The sequence below is a fragment of the Panicum virgatum genome, chromosome 5K, assembly GCF_016808335.1.
Source record: "Panicum virgatum strain AP13 chromosome 5K, P.virgatum_v5, whole genome shotgun sequence".
In the NCBI taxonomy this organism is placed as follows: Eukaryota; Viridiplantae; Streptophyta; class Magnoliopsida; order Poales; family Poaceae; genus Panicum; species Panicum virgatum.
This window is the reverse complement of record NC_053140.1, coordinates 46,209,421-46,233,263: the sequence shown is the minus strand read 5'-3', so window position 1 is coordinate 46,233,263 and position 23,843 is coordinate 46,209,421. Positions and strand designations below refer to the sequence as shown.

General features: G+C 50.2%; 1 protein-coding gene across 13 annotated transcripts in view; it reads left to right on the top strand.

Moving 5' to 3' along the window:
• Positions 1 to 1,350: 1,350 nt before the first annotated feature.
• The window catches only part of LOC120707823 (myosin-17-like), a 42,223-nt gene continuing 19,730 nt past the window's right edge, over positions 1,351 to 23,843 (top strand). For 3 of the 13 annotated variants that reach the window (XM_039992838.1, XM_039992839.1, XM_039992840.1), the window contains exons 1-29: positions 1,362 to 1,694; positions 2,402 to 2,530; positions 4,984 to 5,127; positions 5,203 to 5,348; positions 5,453 to 5,609; positions 5,738 to 5,796; positions 6,751 to 6,910; positions 7,007 to 7,156; positions 7,261 to 7,397; positions 7,494 to 7,640; positions 7,715 to 7,816; positions 7,911 to 7,968; positions 8,053 to 8,154; positions 8,370 to 8,407; positions 8,764 to 8,890; positions 8,980 to 9,147; positions 9,263 to 9,394; positions 9,481 to 9,590; positions 9,674 to 9,734; positions 16,000 to 16,177; positions 16,280 to 16,485; positions 16,633 to 16,752; positions 16,827 to 16,925; positions 17,111 to 17,299; positions 17,536 to 17,675; positions 20,007 to 20,174; positions 20,395 to 20,562; positions 20,891 to 21,058; positions 21,260 to 21,427. In XM_039992838.1, the coding sequence (XP_039848772.1) occupies positions 1,692 to 1,694; positions 2,402 to 2,530; positions 4,984 to 5,127; positions 5,203 to 5,348; positions 5,453 to 5,609; positions 5,738 to 5,796; positions 6,751 to 6,910; positions 7,007 to 7,156; positions 7,261 to 7,397; positions 7,494 to 7,640; positions 7,715 to 7,816; positions 7,911 to 7,968; positions 8,053 to 8,154; positions 8,370 to 8,407; positions 8,764 to 8,890; positions 8,980 to 9,147; positions 9,263 to 9,394; positions 9,481 to 9,590; positions 9,674 to 9,734; positions 16,000 to 16,177; positions 16,280 to 16,485; positions 16,633 to 16,752; positions 16,827 to 16,925; positions 17,111 to 17,299; positions 17,536 to 17,675; positions 20,007 to 20,174; positions 20,395 to 20,562; positions 20,891 to 21,058; positions 21,260 to 21,427 (3,734 nt within the window). In that variant the 5' untranslated portion in view covers positions 1,362 to 1,691. Of the gene's footprint in view, positions 1,695 to 2,401; positions 2,531 to 4,983; positions 5,128 to 5,202; positions 5,349 to 5,445; positions 5,610 to 5,737; positions 5,797 to 6,750; positions 6,911 to 7,006; positions 7,157 to 7,260; positions 7,398 to 7,493; positions 7,641 to 7,714; positions 7,817 to 7,910; positions 7,969 to 8,052; positions 8,155 to 8,369; positions 8,408 to 8,763; positions 8,891 to 8,979; positions 9,148 to 9,262; positions 9,395 to 9,480; positions 9,591 to 9,673; positions 9,735 to 15,999; positions 16,178 to 16,279; positions 16,486 to 16,632; positions 16,753 to 16,826; positions 16,926 to 17,110; positions 17,300 to 17,535; positions 17,676 to 20,006; positions 20,175 to 20,394; positions 20,563 to 20,890; positions 21,059 to 21,259; positions 21,428 to 23,843 lie in introns of those variants that run through there. The other 10 variants (XM_039992845.1, XM_039992841.1, XM_039992847.1 and 7 more) reach the window with 8 other exon arrangements.

The following is a 23,843-nucleotide window of genomic DNA, read 5'->3' as shown; positions in this document are numbered from 1 at the left end:
GCGTGTTGGCAATTAAAATTGGCAATAACCGTGGCCGACCGGTCTGGACATGTAATTTAAGTCTGATTAGGGTTTTAGGTTTAGAGTCATTTTGTAACCGGATTTGAAAGAGGTATGTCTTTTCCGGCCTATAAATATAAAGGCTATGATCGATTGAGGATTTTTATAATCACAATCGAATCAAAACAATTCTCTTTACCCTATTTTCCAAACCCTAGCTTTTCCAAGTTCAAGGGCGTCTTGAGTGGCCTGCTGATCACAAGGCAATCCTAGATCTTCGAGCTCCGACGTTGTTCCTCCCGAGCTTGAGGTTCTAAGTCTTCGCAAGTTTCTGCATCCAACCGGTCTGACCGGTTGGAGGGACCGGTCTGACCGATCCGGTTCGAAGTTTGTTGGTGATCGTTTGCGATCAGCGCGTGCTAGTGCATTGGTGTGTGTTGACCAGAAAAATGTTAAATGATAGTTTTGGTAGGTACTGTCCTATGCACAACAGCACAAAGTTAAATGAGTTGGCTGGTGGCTGGGCTGATTTGGCATGAGAGGAAAATACTGCTGGCTGGCTGGTTGGCTGGTGGCTGAGCTGATTTGGCGTGAGAGGAAAACACTGTTGCTGCTGGCTGACCAGCCAGCCGAACAAGCCGAATGAACCGCGGGCCTGGCGATCGGCAGCTCGCAACTACAGTTGCATCTATTTTCAGGGCGACTCTACGCAAATGCTCCAACGGCACGATTCATAGTACGAGTACGGCTCCAATAGCAGCTCGCCGAAAGCCATCGAGTTCTCCTTTTCTCCCATCAAGAAATCCACCCAAAAATCTGCTAAAAAAAAGAAATCCACCCAAAATGACGACTCGCTGCCTAACTGTCGGCCAGGTGGCCCCCGCGCCCTCCCGCCAGTCCATCCACCCCGCCGCTGCCCGGCTGTCCGCTCCACGCCTGCCCCCCGCGCACATGTCAACAGCCATCCCTAACCACCTGCCATGCCCCGCCCCGTCAGAGCACTTTCCCCACGCTAATCACACCGGAAACCTCGCGTCGGGTCCCCGATTCGTCTAATCCCTTCCGGGTCCACCACCTCCGCCTTTGAGATCCTCCCCTCTCCCGTTCCTACCCGCACCGGCACCGCCACCTTCCCCCAGCTTTCTCCGGCTTTTGGAAATGTCGCGCGCAGCCGCGCTGGTGCGCTCGTGGTGACGACCCCGATCGCACGTTGGCGCGAGCGGGCGGCACAGTTCCGTTCCGACTCGCGCACCGAGATTATTCCCCCATTTTTTTTAATCGCGTTACATGACAAGTGGCGCCCTGTTGGCTTCGCCTGGCACCTGGCTGTGGCTCCCCTCACCCCCACCCTCCTCCTCCCTCTCTCTCCTCCTGTCGTGCCGCGGTCGCGTCGCCCTCCACCACCACCAGCCCACCCGCCTCCGCGTCGCTGCTGCTGCTGCTGCCACCGTCGCGCGCCTCCACGCCCCCACCCGCCCGCGCGCCGCTCGTTCCCTTGCCGGGGCGGATCGCTCCGCCGCAGGGGCGATCGGCGATCGGCGAGCGCCCGGGGGGAGGAGATCGCCCGTCGGCGCCGCCGCTGCCGCCGCCGACCGTGCCGCGACTCCTCCCGTCCGGTCCCGTGACAGCGCCTTAAGCCGGGGTCCGTCCCTCGAGGCAGGGCGGGGCGGCTCGATCGCCACAGATGAGACATGGTGCGTGCCTGTCTCTGTTTGTTTGTCTTTTTTGCTGCGACGCTGATGTGTCCGAGCGCGAGCTTGTCTGCTTCCGTTGGCGTCTGCTTTTGGCTGGGTTTGGGGGGACTATCGTGTGGTTTTGCAACTCAAGTTTGGGGGAAAGTGAAGTGAGATTGGACTTGGCCTTTTGCACAATTTTGGAGGGCTCGATTTACTAAGCGATAAATCGATTGGATTTCTCTGGTACATTTGTTGGATGAACTGAATTTTAGCTTCCTCGTGCAGAGCAAAAGTGTAGCCACAAGTATTTTATTTTTGCAGGCTGTTCGGATCATGTCAGAGTAGCTTGCTATGATAACACTTGTTTAGAAAAACTAATTGTGTTTAATTCAGTGCTCTTGGTATAGGAGTTGAATGAAGTGAAGTCTGTTCACTCTGGGGAACCAGCTGAACTGTATAAGTCCCAGTTTTGCTATGATATTTTCAGGGCAATGCACATTGCTGGAATTGCTATACATTACATGCGATTAGACCTGGACTATTCTAAGTAAAAAAAAAACTTGAAGGATAGTTGGTATACATGTCATCCTTTGTGAAATTCGCTGACCTTTTTGCAATTTTCTGCGGTGCACGTTGCAACATTTATATATGCATGTATGCTAGTCTGTTGATCTGCCTGGAATGCAACTTCACATGTTGAATTTGTCGCTTGTAACATTTTGCAGGCTTCAATGTTAAACATCGTTATAGGCTCTCATGTATGGGTGGAAGATAAAGATTTAGCCTGGGTTGATGGTGAGGTATCCAGAATCGATGGTCAAAATGCCCATGTTCGCACAACCAAGGGGGATACGGTATGTGTTATCATGCTGATGAAGTCTGGCATGTTCCTGTTCTGTTTGTTTTTGGGTTCTTTATGATTTCAGAGCTCAGTTTCTTGTTCAGAGTGCATTTATAACTTCCTTTACTGTGTGTGTCATCGCTTGTCATTCTTCTAGTGTTCACTCAAGTATAGACCAATGCTGGCATCTAACCACAGATTATATTGCAAGACTGCTCTAATACATAGCCAGGAAAACTTTTAAAACATCGATGAATAATCTGACCATTGCATATTGTGATGATATACTCCTCGCTAATGTATGAGTTTATGAGTTTTTTTCTCCCTTACATGTACCTTCTATCTTGTGATTCCTGCTTCCACCCATATATGTAAGGTCTGCAGTTTATAACCTACTATCTGGATTAGATGGATGAGAAACCAAGATTTAAAATCTGCAGTATGTGCAATCTCATGTGCATGTAAATCATGAGCACGGGGTCATACCATCGCGCCTCCACCATCAGACCAATAGGCTGTTCCCGAGCATTGGTCATATTGTCAGTAGACTGCTTGAGAAGTATTGAACGTTTGACAATTGTCAACACCTAACGGCGTCTTACTAGAATATGTCCTGGATCAACCCTTTTTAATCTGTTTTTCATTTTTCAATTATCATAGACAAGGAATTTTCCTGGTAATGAAAAACAAACTTCATCTCTATGCCTGTGTGGTTTATAAATATAAAAGGTGCAGGATTATTTGAATCTCTTCTGTCCCTGTTTTGTCTTGCATCATTTCTGAAAATTCTGGTTTGTTATGGCTGCAGCAGTGGACAAACGATAGACCTTTAAAGTAGTTTTAAAAATAAGCCTGTAATTTATAGATTTGATTGGCTTGCTGTACTTCCAGGTTTGTTACTAATAGATTAGGAATGAACTTATCATATTACTTTGTTAGGGGGCAGCTGTTTACAATCTGCTGATTACATTTTTGAGATTAAATGAAAATAGACCAAGAAACACACTACGACACATACCTCCTCTCATGTTTCTCCCTGTTCTCCTGAACTCCTCTGTAGTCTGTCCATTAATTGCTCTCCTTCTTCAGTGACACTCTACCACAAGTTCTCAGTTCTCACATTCATCTTCCCTCCAATGAATTTTTACTGAATTAGCTACCATAACAAGTTTGTTCAAAATGGAGTAGCTAATCATCTGTTTGATGAATATCCCTGCCCACCACCAACTACTTTATTATTTTTGTGTGATTGTTGAACCCTTCTCTTCCCTACAATGAAACTCCAGGCGGTTAGACCTCTATGCAATCTATACTTAGGAGTTAACAAAATTCTTGAAAGCGGTCAGCCTCTACCCCACCGCATGCCTTGGCTTCTTTCCCAGAGCGGTTAGACACTGACCTGTATTATTCTTTTTCTGGGCAAGATATGTGCAAAGATCTGGTAACTTCATATAGCCTTTTGTCCCAAGCGAGTTGGGGTAGGCTAGAGATGGAACCCAAAAGACACAGATGTCACGGTTCAGGCACGTTGATAGCTAATCTCCAAACGCTCATATCCAAAGCTACCTCTTTAGAGATATTCCAATCCTTAAGGTCTCTCTTAACCGACTCGCCTAAGTCAGTTTAGGTCTACCTCTACCCCTCTTTACATTATCGGCACGCTTTAGAATCCCACTACGCACTGACGCCTCAGGAGGCCTCCATTGGACATGTACAAACCATCTCAACCGATGTTGGGTAAGTTTCTCCTCAATTGGTGCCACCCTGACCCTATCCCGAATAACTTCGTTCCGGATTCTATCCCTCCTTGTGTGCCCGCAAAACCACCGCAACATCCAGCATCTCTGCTACACTCAGTTGCTGGACATGTCGTCTTTTTGTAGGCCAACATTCAGCACCGTATAACATCACCGGGCGAATCGCTGTTCTATAAAACTTACCTTTTAGCTTTTGTGGCACCCTAATGTCATAGAGGACGCCCGAAGCTTGACGCCATTTCAACCATCCTGCTGAAATTCTATGCATGACATCTTCATCAATGTCGTCATCCTTCAGCACTAAGAAAATATACAAATGTGATTCAGAACACTGCCATGTGTACACCGAGGAATGTAAATGTGCCACTCCCTTTTTTCTGCTATATTTGTCCATAGCACACCATATGCACAGATCAAGAAAAACACAATGTGAAATGACCATCTGTGCCCCTATTAGATGTCATAACACATCAGCTGCTCTTCTATTGAAGCATTTAATTAGGGGTAGTGAGTGGCAGTACTGCAATAACTGCACCCTTGGTATCCTCAGTGGACAAACATTGTGGAATGGATGGAGTGGTATTCAATTTATAATTTAATGCAACATTGATGCCAATAATGTGCCATGATTTCCCTATTCTGTTACTGCTTTACTCGAAGTTTTCTTTTTGTCTCATGAAATTGGTTATGCTTTTGCTTGTGTAACCAGGTCACTGCAAAGATATCAGATATTCACCCTAAGGACACAGAAGCACCACCTGATGGAGTGGATGACATGACAAGGTTGTCATACTTGCATGAGCCTGGAGTTCTGGATAACCTGGCTGTCAGATATGCAAAAAATATCATTTATGTGAGTGATAATTCGTTAAATTGTGGAATATTACGCGAGTCAACTTTCTCTAATGCTCTTCTCTTGAGTTCCCAGACCTATACTGGCAACATTCTGATTGCAATAAATCCATTCCAAAGGCTGCCTAATCTGGTTGATGCCCGTACTATGGAAAAATACAAAGGTGCAAATCTAGGTGACCTAGATCCTCACGTATTTGCAATAGCTGACGTCTCTTACAGGTGAATGTTTATACTACTACCATCAAATGTTATTCATCAACTGCCTAGTGGAGGTACCCCTATATTGATGGTACCATTTTGCATTCATTTGAATAAGGAAACAGGCAAATGATAAATGAAGGAAAGAGTAACTCCATTTTGGTCAGTGGTGAAAGTGGTGCTGGTAAGACTGAAACTACAAAATTGTTGATGAGATATCTTGCATTCCTGGGTGGGCGATCTGGAACAGGAGAAAGGACAGTTGAACAGCAGGTTTTAGAAGTAAGTTTGAAAATTTCGTTAGTCAACATTTCTTGGTGATAAAAGCAAATGTTATATGATAGTCTTGTCAAACTAATCATTCCATTTGTAGCTATTGTTTCCATTACTTACTTATGTTTCGGATCCAGTCTAATCCAGTTCTTGAAGCTTTTGGGAATGCGAAAACCGTTCGGAACAACAACTCAAGGTGATTTCCTTTTCATGGATATCATAATATATGTGGAACTCAGAAGATATTCAACATGTCTTGTTATAGACCTAAAGTACAAAATCTTGGTGGTATAACACCAATAAGCTGAAAATACAAAACCCTCGTGATAGTACCTACTGTCTTGCATAACTGAGGTATGGCCAAATTGCAATATCTGTAGCAGCTTCATCTTGTGGGTGAGTTGGTTAGTGCATGAACTAGATGATATCAGAGTCAAATATCTTATGTTGGAGACAATTATAAGGAAATCAATTTGCTGCCTCCTTGAGACATGTGAGTCCTTGCTGTCAGCTTGGCTTTGTGATCTATGTGACTGTGAGGGAGGGTTAAAGTATACTGCCTTCCTTTTCTCAGCAGCTAATTCATTGGTTTTGTAAGTATCAAACTAACCAATGGTATGACTCACGTTTTGTTAAGGCATGGAGCACTATAAACGAAAATTATGACAAGGGGGCAATATTTCAATATTAGACCTCAATTTGAAAGCTTTGTAGCAACTGTTTAGTTTGGAGGTACATAATATCTAACTCACAACAGTTACAACAAGTCGGCAATTGATAGAAAAGGCTTATGTTGAACTCATCTGGTTTTGGCAGATTAAACAAAAGAAAAGCCTGCTGGTAGAGCCTTAGGAAATCTTGTAGCAGCTCTAGTGAAAACCAAACATTAAATTTTTGTGGCATATGAAACCTTTTTCTGGTCACTAAAGTCACTAGCCAAACAAGCCTGTTGATAGAAGTAATAATAGTAATTTTAAGAAAAACTACAACCATTACAAACTCTGCGTGAGGTCAAAATATTTGTAGGATTTTTTTGTAGGTCACTATTATATAGAAGGATAATTATATAAAATATATCATTTATCCTCTCATACTTGCTCATACTATGGTACTGACTCACTTGTTAACCTTTTCTGTCCATGTGGCGAAGTCGATTTGGTAAATTTGTTGAAATCCAGTTTGACAAAAGCGGAAAGATATCTGGTGCTGCCATTAGGACTTACTTGCTCGAGAGATCGCGAGTCTGCCAAATTAATAGCCCCGAGAGAAACTACCATTGTTTTTACTTCCTGTGTGCAGCACCATCTGAGGTATTTTTTTTTTCAATCTTGACGTAACTATTTATTTCAGATCTTCTAACCAAGCTGTTACTTGTGCCATTCTCTATGCAAAATTTATGATTGCTGGATCTTAAGAAGTATAAGCTTGGGGACCCATCTTCATTTCACTATCTCAACCAATCAACTTGCATTAAAGTTGATGGGATCAATGATGCTGAGGAATATCTAGCAACAAGAAATGCAATGGATACTGTTGGCATCACTGAGCAAGAACAGGTTTGAAATTCCTCCTCTTTAAGTAACAAATTGTTTGTTGATTGTGGATAAAGGAGCTATACATTAAGTAATTTCTTTTTCTCAAATGGCATGACTATCTACAGGAAGCTATATTCCGCGTTGTTGCTGCGGTGCTTCATCTTGGAAACATAAATTTTGCAAAAGGGAGAGAGGTCGATTCATCTGTAATAAAGGATGAAAAATCTAGATTCCATCTTAATACAGCAGGAGAGCTCTTGATGTATGACTGATGTTTTTCCATTCTCCGCTTCTGTCATAACTTTAATGTTATATTACATGTCCATAATCCACGTTATACTTGGAATGATCATTACAGGTGTGATTGCGGGAAGTTGGAGAATGCCTTGATAAACAGGGAAATTAATACACCAGAAGGAGTGATTACCACTACAGTTGGTCCGAGTTCTGCTACTATTAGCAGGGATGGTTTAGCAAAGCAGATATACTCTCGATTATTTGACTGGTAATAGGCTTGGCAATTTATTCATTACTAATCATGTAATTGTTTTCTAATTACGTATACTTATATTATTACAGGCTTGTAAACAGAATAAATGCATCAATAGGACAAGACCCAAACTCGAACAAACTGATTGGGGTACTTGATATATATGGCTTTGAAAGTTTTAAAACTAACAGGTAAGCAATTAGTTCAAGAAGGAACATTAAATTTGTTGCTGTGGAAGACCTTTCTGAGGGGTGCTTACCCTCCTACTTGTGACTGTTATAACAGTTTCGAACAACTATGCATCAATTTTACCAATGAAAAACTCCAGCAACATTTTAATCAGGTATTGTGGAACTCACATTTTAAGTAGAACTTTTCTTTTTCTTGCTTGCATGAGCCAATTAATGCCCAATGCTTGTTTCGGTAGAATGTCTTCAAAATGGAACAAGAGGAATACACAAGGGAGCAGATTAATTGGAGTTACATAGAATTTGTTGACAATCAAGATGTACTTGACTTGATAGAAAAGGTATGAGTTGGTTACTATATAAGATGCAGTGCCTTGTGGTTACTAAGGTATTGATCTATTAAGCTTAGTCTTTCCCAGCCTAGCTATATCGCATAGTTTAGCTACAATGCCATACACACATGATGGCAGTAATCAAGACACTTGTATTCTTGACTTCTTGTTGACCTATTATCCTTTTATATTCTCATGTTGAGCTATCATTTTTCTATGTCCAGAAACCAGGTGGCATTATTGCACTTCTTGATGAAGCCTGGTGAGTTTGAATGTTTCATATTTTCCTCTGACCAACCTATTTCTGTGCTTATCTATGCATGATTGAGAGAACTAAAATTATTTTGATACTTTCAGTAGGATTTTTTTTGTTGAGTTTGGTGCATTTCCAGATCCTACTTTCCATATTTTGTTGAATTGAACACCCAGTTTCCGATTCCAAATTATTTGTTCACATATTAATCAAGGATGCACATTACTAATTTTGTGAATACATGTGTCTAACAAGAGTTACCCTCTTCTGTGCTCGCATATATTTACGAGCATGTTTCTTGCACTAATTTCGTGAATAGTATCTAACAACAGTTATCCTCTTCTGTGCTGATATATATTCACCAGCATGTTTCCAAAGTCCACACATGAGACATTATCTCAAAAGCTGTATGAAAAGTTCAAGAACCACAAAAGGTTTACCAAACCAAAGCTTTCACGGACTGCTTTTACAATTCAACATTATGCTGGAGATGTAAGTATTTTGCACTACAACACCCGTCCTGTCGTTCAGTTTTCTTGTTTTTGCCTGAGTACGATCACTTTCCTTTTTTATTTCCCCAGGTAACATACCAATCTGATCAATTCCTGGACAAGAACAAAGACTATGTGGTAGCGGAGCATCAAGAATTACTTAACGCTTCAAAGTGCCCTTTTGTATCAGGGTTATTTCCACCAGCAACTGAAGAGAACACAAAATCATCAAAATCCTCAATCGCGACTCGCTTTAAGGTAACATTTCTACACCAGAATGGAGATCTGACAACATTTACTTTGCTGTATTCTTATGAAAGCTTTGGTGTACATGTCAGTGTTTCTGTATTTGATTTCTGAATGCAATTTGCAGATGCAACTTCACGAGCTTATGGAGACTTTGAGCTCAACAGATCCACATTACATCAGATGTATAAAGCCAAATAGTGTTCTTAAGCCTGCTGTTTTTGAGAACACTAATGTTTTGCAGCAGCTTCGATGCTCGGTAAGGAAACTGTCGCATACATGTTTGCCAAATTTCTAGATGCTCGTTTTATGGTGCTCTTCACTGATGATTTTCCATCCTAATAGGGTGTTCTTGAAGCCATTAGAATCAGCTGTGCTGGTTACCCCACAAGGAAACTATTCCACGATTTTCTACATCGCTTTCGTGTTCTTGCTCCCGAAATTCTGAAAGAGAAGTGAGTATGATTGTTCTACAATGAAATGCCCTTTCGCACCTCCAGGTTTATCATGTAATTATGACCATATTTTTTTCTGATAGAAATGATGAAAAAGTCGCCTGTCAAAAGATTTTGGACAAAATAGGACTACAAGGTTATCAGGTGAAGCACACTGAACTCCTCAGCATGTACCAAATATTGACATGTTTCTCCTCTTCACAACTTTCATACACACACAAGAAAGAAAGGGCATAAGTCTGGTAGGTTATTCCTTATTGTGAGAGGGTGCAACATACATAATTATATACTCCCTCAGTCCTGAAATACAAGGCATTTTGGTTTGTCCTAAGTCAAACTGTTCTAAGTTTGACCAAGTTTATAGAAAAGAGTAATAATATTTTGAATGTCAAATGAGAATTATTAGATCTATTATGAAATGTATTTTCATAATTTACTTATTTGATGTATTAGATGCTAATATTCTTCTCTATAAATTTGGTCGAACTTAGACTACTTTGACTTAGGACAAACCAAAATGACTTATATTTCAGGACGGAGGGAGTATGTTCTATAACAGGACAAGTTAGCCGTGAGCTGAAATTGGTGTAAACATTTTACATTAAGAATAGATGGGCAACTCATGAGGTGGAATGACCTATAATTGGAAAATGGACGGCCTTTGTCTTGGTTTCAGTTAGGAGAACAAGTTGTTAGATAATTACCCATGCTCATGCTTGCCTTTCCTTCCTGGTAGTAGTAGTAGCACTAGCACTTTGACCTGCCATGGCTTGCCACTTGAATTTGGGCGGCAAAGAACTGGTGCATATAGTAGCAGCTGCAAGTAGCAGCATGGTAGCAGTAGCAAGTAGTAGCAGCAGTAGTAGGAAGTAGTGGTAGAGGCTGCAAGGCACTATAGAGCCATACCATGTAAATAACTCACCTTGACTTGGTTGTGTATAAAGGAGACGACAGCTGCAGCTCTGGAGATTAAGCAGCTCCACTTCCCGTGTGCTCTTCCTGAGTTCTTCCTCTCATCTTGTTCATCTTCCACCTGCAAAGTGTGTGTGAGTGTGTGAGGGATTGCCAACAAGTGGTATTCAGAGCTTGAGTGTTCGAGCTTGGTGGCTATGGCTTCCCTGGATCGTGAGCATGGGCGCGGGCGTTCTCAGGAGCGTGGCTGTGGGCGCCAGACGACGTACGTTGTGAAGAAGACGGTGCGGGACGTCGGCGGCGCGCAGTACTCCATGCTCACTCGCACGAACTACGCCGAGTGGGTGGTGCTGATGAAGGTGATGCTCAAGGCGAGGCGCCTGTGGGCGGCGGTGACCGTGGGCACCGCTGACGAAGAAGACGACCAGTCGGCCATGGAGGCCATCCTCAAGTCTGTGCCGGCAGAGTACGTCGTCCCGCTCGGCGCCAAGGACTCCGCCAAGGAGGCGTGGGAGAGCCTGGAGACGATGCGGCTGGGCGGCGATCGCGTGCGCAAGGTGAAGGCGTAGCAGCTCAGGCGGGAGTACGAGGCGATCGCGTTCCGCGATGGAGAGGCCATCGAGGACTTCGCGCTGCGGCTCACCTCACTGGTAAGCCAGCTAGCGCAGGTTGGCGTCGACATCGGAGAGGAGGAAGCGGTGGCCAAGTACTTGCGGGTCGTGCCGCCCCGGTTCGAGCAGATTGCGCTCTCAATTGAGACACTGCTCCACATGAGCACGCTCTCGATCGAGGACATCACCGGGCGGCTCAAGGCGGTCGACAACCGCGCGGAGGCCCCCGCCCGCACGACTGCCGGCGGCCAGCTACTGCTCACAGAGGAGCAGTAGGCAGAGCGCTTGCGCGAGAGGAAGCAGGGGGAGGGCTTCTCTGTTTCACGCAGCGGCGGCAGAGGCGACGTGCGCGGCAGGCGGCGCGGCAAGCCACGGCGGAAGGCGGATGGCGCCGGCAAGGACGGTGGCGACCGTGTCGCCGACAAGGATCGTTGCCGCAATTGCGGCAAAATCAGGCACTGGGCCCGCGACTGCAAGGAGCCGCGGCGCCAGGAGCGGGCGCATCTCGCCCAGGATGACGAGGAAGAGCCTGTGCTGCTCATGGCGCAGGTCTGCGCCATCAACACCGAGGCAGAGGACCGCGGCGGGCGCGTCGAACTCGACGAGCCACGCGCACGGGTCAACCTCGGGCGAGCAGAGGAGGCAGAGGAGTTGTGGTACCTCGACACCGGCGCGAGCAACCACATGACCGGGAACCGCACGGCCTTCTCCGAGCTCGACACCGGAGTCGTCGGCACTGTGATGTTCGGGGACAACTCCGGCGTCGACATCCAGGGGCGCGGCACGGTCGTGTTCCAGTGCAAGAGCGGCGAGCACAAGGCGCTGACGGATGTGTACTACATCCCCAAGCTCCGGAGCAACATCGTCAGCATTGGCCAGCTCGACGAGCGTGGCTGCCAAGTGCTGATCGACGGCGGCGTGCTCCGGATCAAGGACCGCGAGCACAAGCTACTTGCCAAGGTCGAGCGCGGCAGGAATCGCCTCTACACACTGGCGCTGCGCTTTGCGCGCCCGGTGTGCCTGGCGCGCCGCTGCGACGACGAGGCATGGCGCTGGCACGCACGATTTGGCCATCTGAGCTTTCATGCTCTGGCCAGGATGGCGCGGCGATGCATGGTGCGAGGACTGCCGCTGGTCGAGCACGCCGGCGAGCTCTGCGACAGCTGCCTTGCCGGGAAGCAGAGGAGGCTGCCGTTCCCCAAGAAGGCGAGCTACCGCGCCGGGGACGTCCTCGAGCTCGTCCATGGCGACCTCTGCGGGCCAATCACACCGGCAACACACGGCGGGCGGCGCTACTTCTTGCTCTTGGTGGACGATTGCAGCCGCTTCATGTGGCTGCACCTCCTGTCGATCAAGGATGAGGCGCCGGCGGCCATCAAGGAGTTCCAGGCGCAGGTGGAGACGGAGACGGTGAAGAAGCTGCGCGTGCTGCGGACGGATTGCGGCGGCGAGTTCACCTCGGTCGAGTTAGGCCTCTACTGCGCGGGACAGGGCGTTGAATGCCACCTCATGACGCCGTACTCGCCGCAGCAGAACGGCGTCGTGGAGAGGAGGAACCAGACGGTGGTCGGCATGGCGAGGAGCATACTCAAGGCTAAGAAGATGCCGGCGGTGTTCTGGGGCGAGGCGGTGAGCACGGCGGTGTTCATCCTGAATCGCGCGCCCACCAAGAGCTTGGATGGCACGACGCCGTTCGAGGCGTGGCACGGGAGGAAGCCGGATGTGTCCTTCCTCAGGACATTCGGCTGCATTGGGCACGTGAAGAAGACGAAGCCCAACCTCTCCAAGCTGGAGGACCGGAGCACCCCGGTGGTGTTCCTTGGGTATGAGCGCGGCAGCAAGGCCTACCGGCTCTACGACCCACAAGGACGGCGTGTGGTGGTGTCCCGCGACGTCATCTTTGACGAGGCGGCGTGCTGGAGCTGGGAGGAGGAGTCCGGCGATGGGGAAGCGGTGCGCGGAGCCTGGAGGGACTTCGTCATCGAGCACGTGGAGGTCCAGGACGGGGTGATCGCTGACGGGGAAGCAACGGCGAGCCCAGGTGGTGGCTCCCCTGTTTCAGGTGCAGCGGCGAGCCCAGGCGGCGGCTCCCCTGCTCAAGCCTCTCCTGTTTCGGAAACAGGGGAAGTCGAGCTGGCTCCGCACTCGCCTGCGGGGCGGCAACCCCGGCCACACCTGCGGCACCATCACCGGGCTTTGCATCGCCGATCCGCTTCGTCACACCTCCACCGAGCGCCTCCTCGAACGTCGACGCGGAGTACTCCGGCGAGCCGCTTCGGTTCCGCGCGGTGGACGACCTCGTCGGCAACACAAGTCCGCCAGGGCAGGCTGCCCGTGTGCTGGACGATCTCGAGCTGCACCTGGGCAGTGCAGAGGAGCCGCCAAGCTTCGCCGCAGCAGAGCAGGAGGAGTGCTGGCGGGTGGCGATGCTGGAAAAGATGGCGGCGGTGGAGGAGAACCGCACATGGGAGCTCATGGACCCGCTGATCGGTTGCCGACCGATCGGGCTCAAGTGGGTCTACAAGGTGAAGCGGAACGAGCGCGGCGAGGTGGTGCGGCACAAGGCGCGGCTCGTCGCTAAAGGATTCGTGCAGCGCGAGGGCATCGACTTCGAGGAAGTCTTTGCGCCGGTGGCGCGCATGGAGTCCGTGCAACTGCTGCTGGCGCTGGCGGCCGAGAGGAGCTGGAAGGTCCATCACTTGGATGTGAAGTTGGCGTTCCTCAACGGAGAGCTCGCCGAGGAAGTGTACGTGCAGCAGCCGCCAAGATTCGTCATCGCCGGCGAGGAGCACAGGGTGCTCCGCCTGCGCAAGGCCCTGTACGGGCTGCGTCAGACGCCGCGCGCGTGGAACATCAAGCTGGACGCAAGCCTCGCGTCGCTCGGCTTCACCAAGTGCGCCACCGAGCACGCCCTCTACACGCGCCGGTCGAAGGGAGGACTGGTGATCGTTGGCGTGTACGTCGACGATCTCATCGTCACCGGCGCAGAGCAGCGGGACATCGACGCGTTCAAGGAGAAGACGAAGTCGATGTTCCGCATGTCAGACCTCGGCCTGCTCACCTACTACCTCGGCATTGAGGTGGAGCAGGTGAGGGAGGCCATCACGCTCCGCCAGAGCTCCTACGCTGGGAAGCTGCTGGAGCGGAGCGGGAAGGGCGAGTGTAGGGCGTGCCAGACGCCCATGGAGGAGAAGATCAAGCTGTCAAAGGACAGCACTGCCCCCTTGGTGGATGCCACGAGCTGCCGGAGCATCGTCGGCGCGCTTCGCTACCTCACGCACACACGGCCGGACATCGGGTTCGCCGTGGGGTACATGAGCCGGTTCATGGCGGAGCCGCGGGAGGATCACCTCGCTGCGGTCAAGTATCTGCTCCGCTATGTGGCAGGGACGTGCGACTACGGGCTCGTCTACCCAAGGAGGAGCAAAGGAGAGGGACGCGCGACTACAGGCTCGTCTACCCAAGGAGGAGCAGAGGAGAGCTGGAGCTGATCGGGTTCAGCGACAACATGGCGGGCGACGTTGATGGAAGAAGGAGCACGACTGGCGTGCTCTTCTTCCTTGGAGCGTGCCCGATCTCCTGGCAATCAATGAAGCAGAAGGTCGTCGCGCTGAGCACCTGCGAGGCAGAGTACATTGCAGCGGCGACGACATGTTGCCAGGGAGTTTGGCTGGGGCGGCTGCTGGCTGAGCTCACCAGAGAAGAAGCTCGGGCACCCATCCTGATGGTGGACAATCAGTCCGCCATCGCTTTAGCAAAGAACCCCGTCCACCACGACCGGAGCAAGCACATCGACACCAAGTATCACTTCATCCGTGACTGTGTCGATGGTGGACAGATCAAGCTCGAGCATGTCGAGACAGCTCGACAGCTCGGGGACATCCTCACCAAGCCACTTGGGCGCGTTCGACTCACAGAGTTGAGGACCAAGATTGGGGTTGAGGAGATCAAGTAAGAGCAGTGCAATTAGGGGAAGAAATGTTAGATAATTACCCATGCTCATGCTTGCCTTTCCTTCCTGGTAGTAGTAGTAGCACTAGCACTTTGACCTGCCATGGCTTGCCACTTGAATTTGGGCGGCAAAGAACTGGTGCATATAGTAGCAGCTGCAAGTAGCAGCATGGTAGCAGTAGCAAGTAGCAGCAGCAGCAGTAGGAAGTAGTGGTAGAGGCTGCAAGGCACTATAGAGCCATACCATGTAAATAACTCACCTTGACTTGGTTGTGTATAAAGGAGACGGCAGCTGCAGCTCTGGAGATTAAGCAGCTCCACTTCTCGTGTGCTCTTCCTGAGTTCTTCCTCTCATCTTGTTCATCTTCCACCTGCAAAGTGTGTGTGAGTGTGTGAGGGATTGCCAACACAAGTGGGCAGGCCATGTGAGCCCAAATAGGTTTGTTGTTTGGGTTTCAGCTGCATTCTTTTTTTCCCCGAAAGCTATTTTCAGCTGCGTTCTAGAGTATGTCATGTTCTAAGCTAGCAAGTTTGATTGCTTCAAGTTAAAGACATTTTGTTGTTCTTGTATGTAGACAACATGAAATATTTCCCCCTCGAATACAGACAACATGAATTACCAAAAAAATTCAAAGAATAAGGCATTGAGTTCGCTGGAATGGGTACCAATTCACCACAAAGAACTCATGAGGTTTTAATTATAGAATTGGTTCTTGGTGAGGTTTATTGTGGTTGGAGTGAGAGTGGTTTCAATAATGGCCACTGCCAGTCATTTGATCAACATTGTTTCACCTCTTTGTTTAAGCTAATTTCTGTATACATTTGAGCCCCCCAAAAAATTATCTTGGGTAGCTATTCTATATCATATAAAATTGTATGCTTTAGAAGTTTATATACTCATCGCTCTCATACTGTAAATACGTTCTGAGCAACAGATAGGAAGAACTAAGGTATTTCTGAGGGCTGGTCAAATGGCTGAACTGGATGCTAGAAGAACAGAGATGCGAAATAATGCAGCAAGAGGTGTTCAGAGTCAATACCGTACTCACGTTGCTCGTGAGCAGTTCCTGGTACTACGAGATGCATCTATTTGTTTGCAGTCTTTTGTTAGAGGTAAAACCTCTCAGTATGGACTTTGAAATAAAATGCATGCTCATAGAGGCACAGTGGAGCCTTGTACAGTTGTACATATACTAAGATTTTTTTTAATTACAGCAAGATTGGCTTGTAAGCAACATGAATTCCTGAGGCAGGAAGCAGCAGCATTGAGAATTCAGAAAACCACCCGATGGTATTTTGCCTGGAAAACTTATTGCCAACTGCGCTTGTCAGCTGTTACATTGCAGGCAGGGGTAAGGGCCATGGCAGCTCGCAATGAGTTCAACTTCAGAAAGAGAAATAAAGCTTCAATCCGTATCCAGGTAGTTTAGCATTTCTTATAGCAATTTACTGCTGTTTTACTTATACTGCAGATGGGCATTTATATCCTGTCATTATTATATGTTCTTGTACTTTTTTTCTCGTCTATTTGGACCATCACTAATTCACTATGATATTTCCTGCTGCAGTCCCAATGGCGTTGCCACAGAGATTACTCAAATTATATGAAGTTGAAGAGAGCGGCACTAACGTATCAGTGTGCTTGGCGAAGAAGGGTTGCCAAGAAGGAGCTGAGGAAGCTCAGAATGGTACTTGAGCACCTGTTATGGTTTTTATTCTGTAAGACTTATTCTAAGCTTGTTTGGGTTTGCATGTTTTCTAGGCCGCAAGAGATACACAAGCTCTAAAGGTGGCTAAAGAGAAACTTGAGCAACGTGTGGAAGAGCTAACAAACCGCCTAGGCCTGGAGAAGAAACTAAGGGTCAATACTTGGTCTTGATCCCATTGGAATTGTTGAAAAATATTTAAATACTTGGGCCACACAAGCCTATTCTTTTAAACCTAGAAGTACACCAAGCATCATATGCTGACACATTGTGCAACTGCACTTTTTATGCTTATAGACATAGCATCTATGGATCATACTCATGTATATTCAATTTACAGGATGATCTGGCGAAGTCCAAAGCAGAAGAGATTTCCAAACTGAAGACTGCTCTTCATAAGATGGAGCAGCAAGTAGAAGAAGTCAAAGCGATGCAGGAACAAGAATCAGCTAAAAAGGCTGTTGAAGAAGCTCTAGCTCAAGAAAGAGAAAGGATCAATTTGTTGACTACTGAAATTGAGGGCCTCAAGGTATGTTCTTCACCGATGATATTACTGTTTTTAGTAACTGTTTTACAAGCAGGAGTTAAACCGGGACTAGTCTTGTTCAGTTTTATCAAATGGATATTATTAGTTTAATATACTCAGTATTATATACGTACTAAAAAGTATATTATCATAAGATTTCCTTTAGAATTTAGTTAAGTTGCAGCATAAACTTAGCACATTAGGCACTGTTCAGAATGTTGTGTATACTATTGTTACAGGAGCTGCTAGTAGCTGAACGAGAGGAGAATGATATAAGAAAGAAAGCACATGCTAATGCTCTGGAGATGAATGAAGAGTTGAATAAGAAAGTCAGTGATGCAGATGAAAAGATCAAGCAATTTAGTGATATTGTACAGAGGTTTGCTGCTCAATTTCCTTAACTTCATGACATTATTGACTCTTCTACCGAGTTGGTCCAAATGCATTTAGTAATTACATTCGCTCAGTGTTGGAATGGAACTATTATAGTTATAGCAGTGGCAGCAGCCAAACATATCCACGATTCTAGTCGACTCTGTTGGAGTATATTGAGCCCATGTGTATAGAGGCCCACCTAGAGGCCCATGTATAGATTCTATATATACCCACCCATCTAGGGTTGGAGGAATAGAGCAATTATTCCCGTCATTATGGTATCATTAGCCTAGGTTAGGGTTTCCCTTCCTCTGCTCCCTCCCAACTCCCAGCCCGCAGCACCCGCCACCGCCGGCCATGGCCGGCCGGCCGCCGGTGCCGCCGGCCCCCTCCCTTCCCCTCTCCTCCTTCCCTCCTGCGGCGTCACTCGGTGCTGACCGGCATGTGGGGTGGTGTGGAAGGAGGCACCCGAGTCGGCGATCCACTCGGTGCTGACCGGCGGCGTCAGCCCCATGGCGCTGAGGGACTGCGCCAGTGCGGCCTGGTCCCACCCCCAAGGCCAGGAAGGCTGCTGGCTAGGTGGAGCGGACGGGGTCCAGAACGGCGCGAACAGGAGAGCAGCAGCGACGAGCATGGCCGCCAGCTGGGGCTGAGGACGAGGGCCCCCCAAGACCCTGAAACGGCCACATCGGGATGCGCCATGGCCATGGGGCGCTGAAGGATGGCCAGGGCGTACCTCCAGGGCCAGGAGCAGCCACGCGCCAGGGGCGGCGGCCTATGCGGCGCGCACGGCGGCGAGCGAGGAAGCGGCCCGCGCGGGGTTCCTGGGCGCGACGACCTGCGCGGCGGGCGCGACAGCCTACGCGGCGTGCGCAGCGTGCGCTTCGGCGAGAGGCGGCGGCCCGCGCGGCCTGCGCAGCGTGCGCGGCGGCGGCGGGAGCGACGGTGGCCCGCGCGGCGGGCGCGACGGCCCGCGCGGCGTGCGCCCGCGCGGCGTGCGCCCGCGCGAGCTTGGCCTCGAGGTCCCGCAGAGCAGGGGAGATCGCGGGCGGGGGCAGCCACGGCACCCCCATAGCAGGGGAGGTCGCGGGCGGGCGCTCGAAGGCCTCCGGATGCGGTGACGGCTTGTGGCGCCCAGAACAGAGGAGGTCGCGGCGTCCGGGATCCACGCAGATCCACGCAGAGGAGAGCAGAGGACTGCTGGACTGTAGGGGCCCCACGGCTGCAGCGCCCGCGGGCTGCAGGGGAGCAGGGGAGGCCGGCGCGCGCCAAGGGGCGGCAGGGCAGTAGCAGCAGGGGCGGTGGCGCCCGGAGCAGCGGAGTTGCTGGCGCCACGAGCGCCCAGGGCAGCAGCCAGTGGGAGCGCCGCGAGCTGCTCGTCAGGAGGCGCGGCATCGGGCTCGCCATGGCCACGGGCGGAACCAGCAGGAGGAGGAGCATCACGGGCGGGTCCAGCGGCAAGGGCGCTCGGATCTCCATCCTGGCCGGCAACCTCGCCCGCCTCGAGAAAGCGCGCGCCGCCATCCAGCGCGTGTCCGGCCGCGGCGACGTAGGCGTCCACACGGCCGACGCGCGGGACGCGGACGCCGTGGCGTGCGCGCTCCGGGAGGCCGGGCCTGTCGACGTGCTGGGCAGCGGTAGAGGAAGAGGCGGCGGCCGGGAGCAGGGACCACGCGGCGGCGGCGGCGGCTGCGCCATCCGGGGCTGGCCTGAGCACGGACCAGGCGGCGGCGGCAGAGGCCGGCCCGGCGGCGCCAGAGGCGCGCCAGGGCATGGCGGCCAGAGCAGGGCCGGCGGCGGCCGGAGCATGGCCCGCAGCGCCGGATCCAGAAGCAGAGGCGCGCCAGGGAAGGGCGGCCAGAGCAGAGCCGGCGGCAGCCGTAGCATGGCCCGCAACGCCAGATCCAGGGGAGAGAGGGAGGAAGGAGGAGAGGGAAGGGAAGTCCGGCGGCGCCGGCGGCCGGCCGGCCATGGATGCGGCGGCGGTGGCTGGAGAGGGAAGAGAGGATCTAGGCTATTGATACCATGTAGGAGAGAATAATGAGATGTATTCCTCCAAACCCTAGAAGGGTGGGATATATAGATCCTATACATGGGCCTCTAGATGGGTCTCTATACATGGGCTCACATATACACCAATAATTTTGAAACCATGGGTGTCTTGTTAATTAATTTAAATAACTGGGAGCCTTTGTTGTCATTCCTAGATTCACTCCTGTAGGTTCCAATTGCTCTGGAAATTGCCGCAGTTTCTTATTTTGATAGGTGGTAATAGTTCCGCATTTTCTAGGCATTACATTACTCTGATAATGCAAAATTTTCTTTATTGGCTCAGACTAGAAGGGACTATAAGAGAAGGAGAGGCCCTTTTGCTAATCGAAAGACAACAAAATGAAGCAACTATTGCTACATTTGCTGAATCTCAAGCAAAAAATGAAGCACTGGTAAGCAAGCTTGAAGATGCTATGAAACAAAATGATCTCCTCCGTGAAACTGCTCAAAGGTTTGTGCTTATTCCAGAAAATAATATGGTCAACTCTGAATTGTAGCATCATCTATAATCCCTAATTTGCATATTTTATAATGTCGTTGCTGTTTTTTAGAAATAAATATTGGCCCGAAAGCACATTGATAGATATTGTTAGTTGTACCGATTTAAGCTTCTTTTTCATCCTTCTACATATGTGTTCCATTTCCAATAGCTTGCTCATTGTGGAATGCAGATTTGAAGAAGCCATGAAAACTCTGGAATCTTCACTAACTTTTGAGAAGCAACAACACGAGGCAAGTTTGGTAGAACTAGCTGAAGCACGAGAAAAAATTGAAGAGCTTCAAAGAGAAGTTGGGGACACTGATGAAAAATCTACCCTGCTTCAGACTACTATACAAAGGTTTTTTCTTTTCTTCCTTTGCAATAAGTCTAACCGAGCATTCATGCATTAGGTTTTTTTTAGCATTTTTTTATTTGATATTTTCTTCGAAACTATATATTTCATAAATTCATAGAACTCTGTTAATTTTCTTTTACCTTCTGAGGGGATGCATCAAGAGAGATCCTGGTGTACGAAATATATATAGTAAATGGAAAAGATGTTTATGAGACAATATACTAAAAAGATACGGTGTATGAATCTATTTGCACAGAGAAAGGGTACAGATTAACTCCTCATGTTTTGGTAGACTAACAGTTGTTCCTTTTTTTTTCATGGATGGACATAGCCTTGAAGAAAGATTAAGGGAGAAGGATGCTCTATTGACATTAGAAAGACAAGAAAGTGAAGCAACTAAGAAATCCCTTAGTGAATCTGAGGATAGAAACCAGAATTTACTCATGAAAATTGAAGTTGCTGAAAAAGAAATTGCCCACTTCCGAGAAACTATCCAAAGGTCTGTTACTTAATGTTTAGCTTTACCTATTTTTATGCTTGAGAACATTTCATTTCTGATTTTCAATATCACTTGCTAAGCCTGCAGTCTCATGATCTTTTTTTTTCTCAAACTGGCCGGAGAGCTGCCTGTCATTAGTTTGTGAACCATTCTATTATCCCACTATTCTCTTAGCTTATCATTTGTTCCTCATTGTTTTAGACATGAAGAAAATATCGCAGCACTGGAAACTTCGTTGAGATCTGAAAAGCAGCAAACTGATGTAATCATGAAACAACTAGCTGACTCTCAGGGGGAAATAGGAGAGCTGCAAAGGAAGCTTGAAGATGCTGATGGAAGAAATGGGCTTCTTCAAGATTCTTTACAGAGGTTAGATTCTTACCTTAGACTGATATCCAATGCGGTCTCTCAGTTGCCTATTTATTTGTCTGTCAAAATGCACACATCATGTTAGTGAACTCACATGGATAAGCACTCTTGTCCTATAACCATATAGGATATTTCTTTTACAAGATTAACATGTTCCTGAATAGTTTAAAAAAAATCAAGCAATAAGTAAAGCATTTTAAAAAATATTGCAAGAATAGCTAAAAAGTGTTGGTGTATATGTGAGCACATGTATAGAGACCCATCTAGAGGCCCATGCATAGGATCTATATATCCCACCCTTCTAGGGTTTGGAGGAATACAAGCCGCCCCTCTCCTCCTTCCCTCCCTTCTCCTCTGCTCTCGGCGGCGCGACCTCCTCTGCTCCCCTATCCTCTGCTCGGGACTCCTCTGCTTAGGGCCTCTGGCCGCCGGCGCCGTGGCCTGCCGCCCCCTGGGCTCCTGCTGCCGCCGCCACGACCCTCGCCGCCCTCACGAACGTCGCCGACCCGCCACAACCGCCGCCGGGCGACGACGCGGCGGATCCGGCCGCGCAGGCCGCCGCACACCAAGTCGCCATCGCTGCCGGCAAGCAGCATGCCGCCGACGCCGCGCCTGATGCCGCGTGGACCGGGATCAGGATCTCGCCCGCGGATGCGCCGCTCTTCGCCGCCGCCCTCCGCGGGCAGCAGGCCGACGCCGCTCTTGCCGCGGCCCTTCTCGCCGCCAAGTCGGAGGCTTCGGCAGCCCAGGAGCGGGTCCACGTGGCTGCCCTCGCCTGGGAGCGCGAGCGCGCCGCGGCCGACGCCTCCGCTCTCCGGGTCGCCGAGGCGGAGCGCTTACTCCGCGTCTCCTCCGGCCAGCGGCCCGTCGACCCCGAGCCCGGCGCCCCTTCCTCCCGCCAGGCCCCGCCCGCTGGATCTGGAGCCCGGTACGACCCGACCGACCTCATGGTCGCCCAGCTCCACCTCCAGGCCGCCGGCGTCCAGAACATCAGGGCCCTAGTCACCGTCCTTCTCGACCCGACGTCCTCCTCCTACGGACGCTGGCGGGACCAGGTCCTGCTCGCCCTCCGCCGCTACGCCCTCGACGACTACGTCCTCGACACGCCGATTGAGGCGCAGGACGTGGCGTGGCTGCGCCTCGACAGCGTCGCCATGTCCTGGATCTTCGGGACCATCTCCCTAGAGCTTCAGGAGCTCGTCAGGACCCACGGCGGCACCGCGCGGCAGGCCTGGGTGGCACTCGAGGGGCAATTCCTCGGCAACGCCGAGTACCGCGCCCTCCAGCTTGACGCCACCTTCCGCACCTTCGTGCAGGGGGACCTCTCCGTTGGCGAGTACTGCCGGCGGATGAAGGGCATGGCCGATGCTCTTCACGACCTCGGGGATCCGGTGTCCAATCGGGTCTTGGTGCTCAATGTCCTGCGGGGCCTGAGCGGCACCTATGATCACCTGAAGAGCTGGATCGCCCGCCAGAGGCCCTTCCTCTCCTTCCTGCAGGTCCGGGACGACCTCGCCCTCGAGGAGATCACCAGGGGTCTTGCGCCCGAATCGCCCTCGTCCACCTCCAACACGCTCGTCGCTGCTCCACCGGCTTCCTCCGTCACCCCTGCCACCTCTCTCCTTGGTGCTGCTCCCGCCTGGCAGTCCGGAGGTGTGGGAGGGGGGGGGGCGTGGACGTCGTCGGCGGGGGGGGGGGGGGGGGGGGTGGCACTGGTGGCCCTGCTTCTGGGGGTAGCGGTACCGGTGGGGGCCGTGGGGTCGCTCCGACTCAGGCTCCGACTCCCGCTCCTGCCCCTGCCCCTGGAGGTACGCCCTGGCCATCCTTCAGCAACCCATGGTCAGGGCGCATCTCGATGTGGCCATTCCAGAGTCCGGGAGGGGGGCCTCATCCTCAGCTCCAGCCGGCGGCCATGTTCACCGGTGCTGCTCCCCTCTCTGCGCCGTACTGGACCCCGCTCGCTCAGCCCAGCCAGCAGCCGATCTGGCCTGGGGGTGGGACCAGGCCGCTCTGGCGCAGTACTTCATCACCATGGGACTGACGCCGCCGGTCAGCACCGAGTGGATCGCCGACTCGGGTGCCTCGTTCCACACCACTCCTGATGCTGGTATCCTCTCTTCTGTCCGACCCCCACACCCCTCTTGTCCTTCTTCTATCATGGTTGGTGATGGGTCTTGCCTTTCTATCACCGCTGTGGGTTCTGCTCCTCGTCTTCCTAATGTTCTTGTTGCTCCTCAAATGGTTCATAACTTTCTTTCCATTCGCCAGTTTACTGCTGACAACTCCTGTTCTATCGAATTTGACTCTTCTGGTCTTACTGTGAAGGATTTGGCTTCCCGGCGTCCGCTCCTCAAATGTGATAGCCCGGGCCCCTTTACACTCTTCGGCTTCCTGCTTCCGCTGCTCCGTTTTCGAC